The 10,923-nt window shown below is 42.8% G+C and overlaps 1 protein-coding gene across 1 annotated transcript; it reads left to right on the top strand.

Annotated features, from left to right (window-relative positions):
* The first annotated feature begins 490 nt into the window (after nucleotides 1-490).
* On the top strand, nucleotides 491-9,974 carry nod1 (nucleotide-binding oligomerization domain containing 1). Its single transcript, XM_070835844.1, has 11 exons — nucleotides 491-667; nucleotides 878-1,052; nucleotides 2,940-4,752; nucleotides 4,847-4,930; nucleotides 5,526-5,609; nucleotides 5,733-5,816; nucleotides 6,064-6,147; nucleotides 6,590-6,673; nucleotides 6,764-6,847; nucleotides 6,949-7,032; nucleotides 8,667-9,974. Exons 1-11 carry the CDS (start codon nucleotides 491-493, stop codon nucleotides 8,737-8,739), a joined length of 2,826 nt encoding a protein of 941 aa, XP_070691945.1. The 3' UTR covers nucleotides 8,740-9,974.
* The last annotated feature ends 949 nt before the right edge of the window (nucleotides 9,975-10,923 follow it).

Here is a 10,923-nt window from a genome sequence, read left to right as displayed (position 1 = left end):
ATAGATACTAAAATAATGAAACACAATGTATGAAACGTACAAGTCGGTATTAGGACACTAGTTTTCACATAAAGAGGCTGGGAAAGAGGATGAATTCATAAAAAAGGGAACTTTAATTCAATTCATTCCAATATTTATAAGATGGGATTCAGTGTGGAAGTTAATCCACTCCTCTGTGCTAAGTCTGAAATTTCATCTGCCAAATGAACTAAAAGTGGCTGCCAGATTTTTTCCCTGTAAAGTAGAAGAGAGGCTTTCCATGAATAAAACCTTGTAACCTTCTCTGAAAGACTGTGTCACCTTTGGGTGCTTAATCCACTTGAACAAAATACATAGTCCAGCGAGCAGCAAGAGTTTTCACTATGAGAGTCGAAGCTCTTGACGAGAATCTTAACATAACTGATGATGTTTTGCCTCAAATGAGAGCGACGGTCCAGTTCAGCTGCCCTGCCGTGTGTTGTCCCACAGAGGTGACTGTTCTGCAGTGACTATGGGTCAGATGGAAGAAGCCAAGCTGTCGTGCCTGAACGTCCTCACCTACCACAGAGAGCTGCTGGTGTCCAGGCTGAGGAGCGTTCAGTGCGTCCTGGACAACCTGGCGGCCTCTGGCTTCATCTGTGAAGAGGACGTGGAGATCGTTCAGCGAACTGCCACCAAGAAGGATCAGGTTAGAAAACCAAAACTGGAAGACTTTTTTTTTTCTTAGAACTAAGAAAGACTAAATCAGATTACTTGCTTTAGTGCATAGTAGTTCAGTTTTAACCCTTTGAGCGCTATAATTTAAATGTTCTGCCTGCTTATCTCTCTTGTGCCAGTTCAGCTTTAGTTTGTCAAATTCTAACCAACACAAACTTTCTTCCCTCTGATTATTTTCTAGGTGCGCAAAATCTTGGAGCTAGTCCAATGCAAAGGGGAGGAGGCCTGTGAATACTTCATTTACATCATATATAAAGTATATGATGCCTACATAGACCTCCAGCCATGGTTGAAAGAGATCAACTACAACCCAAGCGATGACGTAGCGCTGACGGAAGTAGTTAACACAGACCCCAGTAAGTATATACGATCACTAACGCTGCTCTGAGCCACTGAGATGCTCTTTTTTTAACGCTTCATAGGTTTGATGTGAGGCTCCTGATGTCCGTGTGAGTTAGTCAGCCTTCGTTTTTCTCTGTTAGACTATTGTAAGAACCACAACAACACTCAATGTGCAAAATATGTATTTTATGATGATGTAATTGGACACCTGTAACTGATGTGTACATACTGTTTGTGGCAGTTTATTTTCTACATTTGGATCTTTATAAACATAACTAGTAACTAACAGCTGTCAGGTAAATAAACAGTGGAGTTAAAAAGTACAATATTCCCTCTGAAACATAGTATAAAGTACTGAAAAAGTACAGTAAATGTACTTGGTTACTTGGTCAAATTGTAGCTTGCAATTACAATTCAGTTTCATATTACCAGCTCCTTTAATCACTTATGCATTGCATTGTGGGACAGTAGTTTCCAATCTTTCTCAAAGATCAAGCAGCTTTAGTCTGCATGCTAACACCTTTCAATCAATCAATCAATCAATCAATCTTTAATTATAGAGCACCAATTCACAACAGCGTTATCTCGAGACGCTTTACATGAACAGCTGGTCTAGATCAAACTCTTTAATTAGAGAGAGACCCAACGATTCAGGAATTCAACATTAAGGATTCAAGAATTCCCACATGAGGAAAGCACCAGATATTATATTGAGCAACAGTGGAGGAAGAACTCCCCTTTAACGGGAAGAAACCTGGAACAGACCCAGGATCAATGTGGGCGGAGAGAGAGAGAGAGAGAGAGAGAGAGAGACAGACAGACAGACAGACAGAGAGAGAGACAACACAAACAGCAACCAACGTACTAGCAGTGACTATAGCACTAACAATAGGAGTGTGACTAAAACATTAGCAGTATGATATTATTGAAAAACATGAGGAGTGTCCGACAATTCGCAGCAGTGATTCATGAAGCAGAGAACCTCATCAGCAGGACCAGGATCCACAGGATCCACAGGATCCACAGGATCCACAGGAACCTGAGAGATGAGAAAGCACAGAAAGGCTCCGGGCAAGATAGCAAGTTAGAGGCAGACATTTGGCTGACATGAGACATAACGATGGAGAGGGAGAGGAAGAGGAGGAGAGAGGAGGAAGAGGAGGAGTCATAAAGACAACAATGATCAGGTTTCACACCAATGCTTCATGTGGTCTAATTACTTTTTTAAGCACCGACTGTTAAGTGTTGCATGTTTGGATCTGTGGTTTGTGAAACAGCTGAGCAGCAGTTTGTACTCAGGTTAAAGAATATTGTAAACACTTTAACTCCCACACGTCCTCACCACGATCTGCTCCAGACTTTTGTGTAGTTCTAAAGAGGAATGATGCTCCTTTATTTGTATAATGAGAAGTTGTTTTAATCATCTCTTCTGTTATGTTTGTACACCGATCTTAATATTAAATGTAACTGTAAGTTCAACAACCAAGCCAATCAATGAAACCTTTTAATCAGTAGCACAAATAGAATAAATGTACACATGCGGCTCGACCGGCCTCTGAAACTGGTGAGGCCTGTCAGATACTTTGAGCAAGGAATGCTTGTGTCAAGTGTGTAACAGTACGAAGTTCTCTGCCAACATACAAAATTACAAAACACAATGGGAATGTGCCCACGGTAGCCTCCCTTGGCCCAGTCTAAGGTTTATAATCCACATGGGGGAAGCAAAATCAGTGATCCCTGAATAAGTTTTACAGTAGTTCCTTTTAAATTTTAGTTTGCAGCAAAGATAAAAAAAAAAATAGAGGCAGAAATGAATACAACACATTTATTTTTGGATTGGAAAATAACACCATGTAAAGCTTCTATTCTCCTGCACTGATTAACAGTCCTCCTCCTCTAAGTCAGCAGGTACTGTGCCAAGTTGAGGCACGAGATGAGCCGGGACACGTGCTTCATCATGTCGTATGGTCAGAGAGAGGAGACCCGCCTGGAGGACCTTTACACGAACACACTGATGGAACTGCTGAATGACTGCAATGAAAGTCTGGGCTTCTTGGAGAGTCTGGACCAGCTTTTAGGAGACCACGCCGTCTTCAACCCCGAAGGCGAGACCATCTATGTGATGGGGGATGCCGGCGTGGGAAAATCCATCCTCCTGCAGAAGCTCCAGAACCTCTGGTCCAAGAAAGAGCTGCAGACGGACGCCATCTTCTTCTTTAAGTACCGCTGTAGGATGTTCAGCATCTTCAGGGACTCAGAGCAGATCTCCCTCAGAGACCTTTTGTTCAAATACCACTGCTACCCCGATCATGATCCAGACAATGAGGTGTTCGATTACATCCTGCGCTTCCCTGAGAAGGTTGTTTTTACGTTTGATGGCTATGATGAGATTCAGGAGGATCTAGACCTGATGAATGTCCCTGAAGTGGTGTCACCAGAAGACAAGGCGCACCCCCTGCAGCTGCTCATCAGCTTGCTCTGCGGGAAACTCCTCAAGGGCTCCCAGAAGGTGCTGACAGCCCGGACAGGTATTGAGGTCCAGAGTAGGGTGATCAGAAAGAAGGTGGCTCTGCGGGGGTTCTCCCCAGCTCACCTCAAGACCTACATTGATCTACACTTTAAGGAGCAGGAGCACCGAGAGCTGGTGACAGTTCAGCTGGATGCCAGCCCCCACCTGTGCGGCCTGTGCTCCACCCCGCTGTTCTGCTGGATTGTGTTCAAGAGCTTTAGGCACCTGCACACCATGCATGATAGTTTTCATCTGCCTGAGACCTGCATCACACTCACAGACATCTTCCTCCTGCTGTCTGAGGTGTTCCTCAGCCGCTCGACCTCACCTGCACCACCTCTGCTAAAGAAAAGCGCTCGCTGTGCCTCGGAGACATTCAGATCGGGGCTCAGGCCTCTCACAGCCTTTGCAAAACTCGCACTTCAGTGTATGGAGGGAGGTTGCTTCATTTGCAGCCAGGAGGAGATCACTGCATGTGGCCTGACCGAGGAGGACCTGCCCCTGGGCTTTCTTAGACCCGTCAGTGAGTACGATGCCAGTGGAAGCCCTGCTACATTTGAGTTCCTCCACGTCACCCTTCAGTCTTTCTTAGCTGCGTTTGCCCTCGTGTTGGACGAGCAGACTTCTGCTGGCTTCCTCCTCAAGTTCTTCACAGAGTGCAGCAGGAAAAGGGAACCATCCTGTCTGCTTTTTGACGTCTGCATCAATGGCTCTGCAAAGCCCAGTGAAAATAAACCATTTGCAACTAACGAACACCTTCAGTTCACTAATCTGTTCTTGTGTGGACTGCTGTCCAAGGCTCACACCGGCCTGATGGAGCATCTGGTATCTCCTGTGCTGCTAAAGAAAAAACGGGCTTTACTAAAATCCCACCTTTCCACCCGTGTGAAGTCCCATCTCCACGGCTTACCCCACTACAGCAGCAGCGAGGGCAAGAAGGTCCACGTTATGCCCAACTTCCTGTGGACATTGAGGTGCATCTTTGAGACGGGGAGCAAAGACATCGCTCAGATGACCGCGAAAGGCATCACAGCTGGCATAATCAAGCTGGGCTACTGTAACGTGTTCTCAGGTGACTGCACCGCCCTGAACTTTGTCCTGCAGCACCGCCAGAAGCTCCTGGGGCTCGACATGGACAACAACAACATCAGCGACTACGGGGTGAAGCAGCTGAAGCCCTCCTTCTGTAAGATGACAGTAGTGAGGTATCAAGTGTAAACCTGTTTTTCCTACCTTCTAATCTCTATTGAGGGCTGATTTCACGTAAATAAGTCATCTAATCAACCTGCTCGTCCTCAGATTGTGCGTCAATCAGCTGTCTGACAGCAGCATGGAGGTTCTTGCAGAGGAGCTGTGCAAGTACAAAGTGGTGGAGGTCCTGGGGTGAGTAAACATTATTGTTCCAGTTTAACTAAATAGTCTAGTAGTCTGTGCTCTACCCATTTTTATTAGCTTTACACATGACATTATTACATTTGTTAACCCTGATGCATCAATGTGAAAGCAGTATTTTACCGTAGCTGGCTGAGGTAGAGCTGTAGTTTTACGTTTTTCTGTGCAGATTAGTTCAGTGATACCCAACCTACGGGGACAAAGCCCTACAAGAGAAATGAGATAATTATCAGGGTAGAACTGTATTCATTTATCTTTAAAAAGCAAAGCCATAGACATCTGAAACATGACAAGTGGTCTGTCCTTTTAAAAATGCCTTGTATTTTATGCAATTATCATGTGCTTTTTATTAAAAATCTGAAAAGTAACTGGTAACTGTTGCTGTGAAATAAGTGCAGTGGGGTAAAAAGTACAACATTTCCCTCTAAATATAGTGGAGTAGGAGCATAAAGTAGCCTTAAATGGAAATAATGAAGTATAAAGACTTCATTGAGTAAATATAAGTCAGCAAGCGTTGGTGCTTCATAAAGTACAATTCATCATGTTGGTCTGACTGTGAAACTAAATCTTTTATTTTTGTCCTCAGGCTTTACAACAATTGCATCACAGATGAAGGGGCCAAGCTAGTTGCTCAGATAATTGAAGAATGTCCAAAGATAAAAGTTGTCAAGTATGTTTCTAAGTTGTACTAAGGTAGAATTAGAATATAATAATAATAATAATAATACACTTTTTAATAATAAGTCATGCTTTTATGTCTCTTAAATTAATGCTGACACTTCTTTGCCCTCAGGATCGGTAAAAACAAGATCACTACTGTTGGTGGGAAGCATTTGGCCAACGCAATTAAGAAGAGCACTTCTATATTCGATGTGGGGTGAGACGACACTGCAGTAGAACTTCTTTGCTGTTTTCAGAGCACGAAACCCAAGATACTCTTGTCCCGCTGTGAGATTGGAAAAGCAAAAGGAAGATTCGTGGAGGAAGGTTTTAGATGGTGCCAGAAATATAGTTTCACCCCCATCTCTCTCTCTCAAGTGATGCAAAACACAAATAATGTGCTTCTTGAAAAGAAAAGTTGTCTGTTGTCTGTCTTGTGACGGGTTTGATGTTTTTGCTTGCAGGATGTGGGGGAACAGCATCGGCGATGAGGGAGCCGAGGCGTTTGCAGAAGCTTTGAGGCAGCACCCAAGTCTCACCAACCTCAGGTGAGAGGACAGCTACCTACAAAGATAATAAAACCTACTGATTTAATGTTTATGCCTCTGAGGCGTTATGTTCTTGGGTTGTCTGTCTGTTAGATTCTTGTAAAAGCTCGTACCTCAGTTTCAATTTCTTCAAATTTGGCTCAAGCGTCCAACTCGACTGACTAGACTGACGAGTACGTTTCTGGCCATCAATTCAAGAGTTCATGCGCTCATTATGACGTCTCACACAAATGTCTAATAGGATGACATGATATACCAAAAGGTCAACTTATTATTCAACGCCATATCTCAGGAACAGGAAGGAGGACTGTGGTTATATTTCACATTTGGTTTGATACTGAACTGGTGACACTAATCTAATGTAACTTGACTGAGGCGTCCAACTGGGAAGAGCTAGTTCTAGTTAATTATTTAATGTCATTCCTTTATTTCCATTTTCTAGTCTCTCAGCCAATGGCATCACATCCAAAGGCGGGAAGTGCCTGGCAGAAGCCCTGAAGGAGAACAGCGTCCTCAGAATATTCTGGTAGGCAGGTCACTTGGTTTGAGCTGAATGGTTTTTGCTATTCTGACAGAACCACTTTCTATATAGACGGACCCGTCTGTGCTGTTGTAGGTTGGTGCAGAATGAGTTGACTGATGACGCGGCTCCACACTTGGCTGAGTTGGTCCAAGCGGACACCGGTTTAACCCACCTGTGGTGAGGAAAACACACACGATGCCACCTCAGAAGAGACCCGTTGAATACCTGGTTAGACATTGATTGTCAGAAACTCACCTGCTTTGTCTATTTGTCTTCAGGTTAATCAGCAACCGGTTCACTGTGGATGGGATCAGATGCCTGGCTGAGGCCCTCCCTCACAGCACAGCACTCAAAGAGATATGGTGAGTGTCATGTGTAACTCTCAGCTTCTTTCTCTCAATGAAATCAAAATGATGCATTTCAGAAAATTCTTAATTTTGATAAATAATAATTCCAAGTTGTTCCAGTTAAAGTGAGACAATGAATGAATGAATACTAAAGCCCACAATAACAGCAATAACTATGTCAAGTTAGCTAATTAGCCTCCATAAACTGGTCATACCAGACCGAGTAAGCTTGGTTTTATATTCAGATTATGTTAATGTTTAAAAAGCTCCTTGGTTTAATGTAACTGTTATTTATATTAATGTTTAGGGAGGATAACTGGTCTTTTGTTTAATCGGACCCATAGTTTTACATGCTGTAGTGTCTAAATGACTGTTAGGAACAAAGTAGTAGATCACCTCAGCCTGCAGCCGACAGGCAGCGAGCGGGGCTCTACTGTCTGTAATGTAATCCTTTAGGCTTGCTTTTGCCGCTGTTATTCAAATTATCTGACAAGATTACACAAGGGATCCCTACAGAGACAGACCTGAGAGATCCTTTGTTTATCGCACGGTTCAAAGCCACCACACTCTGGTGACCAAAACATTAATTTTACACGGTAGTTGCTCCTCTACCGCTGATCGAGTCAGTGGTAGAGGAGCAACTACTGTGTAAAGTGGAACTACTGTATTTTTTGTTCCACTATTCAGTGGGATCTGGTAGGTTTGAATAACGGCTGTTTCTGGTTGAACAAAAGGGATCTTATTGTTCTTTCTATTTCCATGATGTTGTCAGATGCTTTGAAGAACAGTCCAAACCTGTCAGTGGCAAAAACAGGCACTTTTAGTGGATGGACTTTGATTGGCAAAGACCATCTGCTGGACCAATTCCAGTCATTTCAAGCCTATAAGTGTTCTCTTCTTTCTTTCCATAAGAACGTTATCATACAGAAATCAGTCAACATAATAGGTATAAGGAAGCAGGACGTTGAACCGGCCTGACCGTCTTCTATCCAGTCACAAAGTTGGAGGACTTTTCATTTTCTGCATATGTAATATTAACAGCTGGAGCACTTTTCTGGCTCGAAAGTCCTGTGCTGGAGTCATTAGTAAAACAGATGCACAGCTGCAGAAAAGGGTTTCTGGGTAAAATGCTGAAGGTCCAAAAGTGTGAGATCACTTCAAAAATCTCAAATATTCAGAAACATTTGGAACCACAGGACACGTGTGAATGACATTTAAAATGAAGAAATATTTCCTGCACTATTTAGGCAATGAAAGTTAAGTACATTTGTGGCATTGACCAACTTCACTCCTTTGTATCACTTCCACTGAAGCTTTTGTTCAGATGACATTCAGGTGGATTTGATCTACTTTCCCTTTTGTACAAAGGAGTTGCCACAAACTGCTTAACTTTGGTTGCTACAAATGGTGCAGAATCTTAAATATTTCTTCATTTTACATGTCAATGTCTTGATGTTTAATGTTTTTTTAAATGTTTCTGATTTATGTAGAGGATTTATTTTTTTTTAATGTGGTCGCAGACTTTTGGACCCCACTGTGCGTCCCGCAGCGATGAGCTAACTCCCAATTCCTCTGCAGCATCAAGGTCATTTCCATGTATTCTCCCTGTGAGAGTCAAGGTCTGACAGCGTATGATCGTGTTTCCACAGTGTGAAAGGAAACCAGCTCTCTGAAGAGGAAGAGAAAGTGTTTGCGGGACAGAAAAGGCTGCAGTTCCACTGACGGGCGCTCGTGTGGGGTAACGTCTGTACGGCTGTCATTTCTCCTGCGTGCACACGGTCACACTATTTACTTTTCTGTGTTTGTTCATCTCATCATTGATTGTTGATGAAACCAGTTTTGCACTGAGGAAAATGTCTGCATCAGGTTCTCCTGATGTTTTACGTGACTTTTACAAACAAACAGAAGTGGAAGCTGTGTGAATGTTTTAAGTGTTGTGCTCTGTTTGAATGCATGAAGAATACTTTTATTTTACTCATTATGTGACTGTTATTGGAGGTGCTGTCGGCTTGTGGGATGTATTGAGGTGTGAAGAGACTGAATGAAAGAAAACAGCACTGTTATCATGTTTACTGGTACAGTAGCTCTTTGTGCAGTTATACACAGATACCCTTGACGTCAATGACGTCCCAATAAGAGTGTAATCTGTTGTGCTGATGGCCGAGGACACCGTTTACTGTATATGAACAAAACATGGAGCTTATGACCCAGTTCATTACCATCCCTCCATAGACCCTTTTCACACTCTTTAACTTGTAGCAGGAAAAGTGCAGGTGGAGATAATTGAATAAATCACTGTTCTCTGCTACAATATTACAAAATATCTGCTGTTAAAAAAAAAAGACCTCAGTAAAACAGAGGTACCTTGCAACCAGAACTTCACCGTCTTGATTAAACTTTCACTAAGCTCCATGTTTGACAGACTTGTAATTGGAAAAATGAGTAGAATGGGACTCTTCAGGCTGATTAGACGGTTGGATTTTTACTGAAAAATCTGGATTAGCTTCAAACACAAAATAACATGGCATAAAAATGCAATAAGTACAGGAGAATGATTAGTATCCAAATCCACTCTTAATTGCTTTTTGTACATAGTTTTTTTTTTTTTTTTTTTTTACAGAAAAGAAATGTTTCAATATTTTATGCTTGTTAAGATTTTCTGTCTTTGTCAGTCACATGTTGAACAGCACACACACATCCTGTTACATTCCTCCAGCTAATGCATGTTGGGGCTCAGAAGTGCCAAGAAATAAATTATGAAAATGTTAAAAAGTGCTTGACTGATTCTTAATTCGCTCATAAAGCTTAAGTCTGTGTCCTCACAGACTAGATATATAACTCTGCCAGCCCCCCCCAAACCTCAGCCACTCTGTGTTACTTTCACATCACTGTAATGTGGCTCGGACGCCTAAACAGGGGATTTTCTCACCACATGTGCAAATGAGGGAAGCCCCAACCGGATGTGATGGTGGTTGCTAAATAAAATGTGACGACAGTGGAGAACAACAGAATTTGATGCTGTCCAGTTAAGTGTTCATCGAGAAGAACAACACATCTGTATGGATAGAATCTGATCTGTTAAACCAATGGAGGGGTCCATCTGATCACTTCCTGTGTTTGCAGACAATCAAAGCAGAAACACTGTCTCCTTTTCACAGGACGCACTTACTTGGTGTTTCCAAAGCTTTCAGCCACATCTCATGGCCTTCCTCCGTGGGTGGAGTTGCTCAGTTGCCGTGGAGATCAAAGTCATCGACCAGGAGTCAAGCAGATGGCTGGAGAAAGATCAAGCGACCAAAGTTTCCCCACTCGGATCACGTGACGGCAACAAACCCACACCAGCTGAGCTACTCGGGAAGGCCATGAGATGTGGCTGAAAGCTGCGGAAAGCATCAGACACCACGAAAGTGGACGAGGAATTTAAATCTGCCAACATTTTTACTACACAGCAGAATTTAAGCTTTTCTAAAATTCTGCCACTAGATTATTTCAACAGGCATCTTCCCCCGTACCGCTTCTGCCAGGTGGAAGAGTCACTGTGCTTTTACAGGCAGCAGTTAGAAAACAATAATAAAACAATCACATCAAAAACCACAAGGACAGATAGTTGAATGTCATGATCGTATCTATTAAGGCCAGATCTGTTGCACTTTCCCTCTAAACTTCATAGACAGAATGAAAAGACATCACTAGTCAAAGTCAGACCTGCTCACAGAAACCATTCGTATGATCAGTCATGAAAATGATGACAGTTAATGATCGCTTGCGTCCGATTAAAGTGAGCGATGAAGGAACAGCGTGAGATGTCCGTCAATCAGCTAAATGTTCAGACTGTTGCTACAAGCGGAGAACGAGACGGGAGCCACTGTAGCACCGCTGTGTTGGAACAGTGCATTAGAGATGCTC

Source organism: Pempheris klunzingeri, chromosome 8, assembly GCF_042242105.1.
Source record: "Pempheris klunzingeri isolate RE-2024b chromosome 8, fPemKlu1.hap1, whole genome shotgun sequence".
Taxonomy (NCBI): Eukaryota; Metazoa; Chordata; class Actinopteri; order Acropomatiformes; family Pempheridae; genus Pempheris; species Pempheris klunzingeri.
Note: the sequence above shows the minus strand (reverse complement) of the source record. Positions and strands in the feature narration are given on the sequence as shown.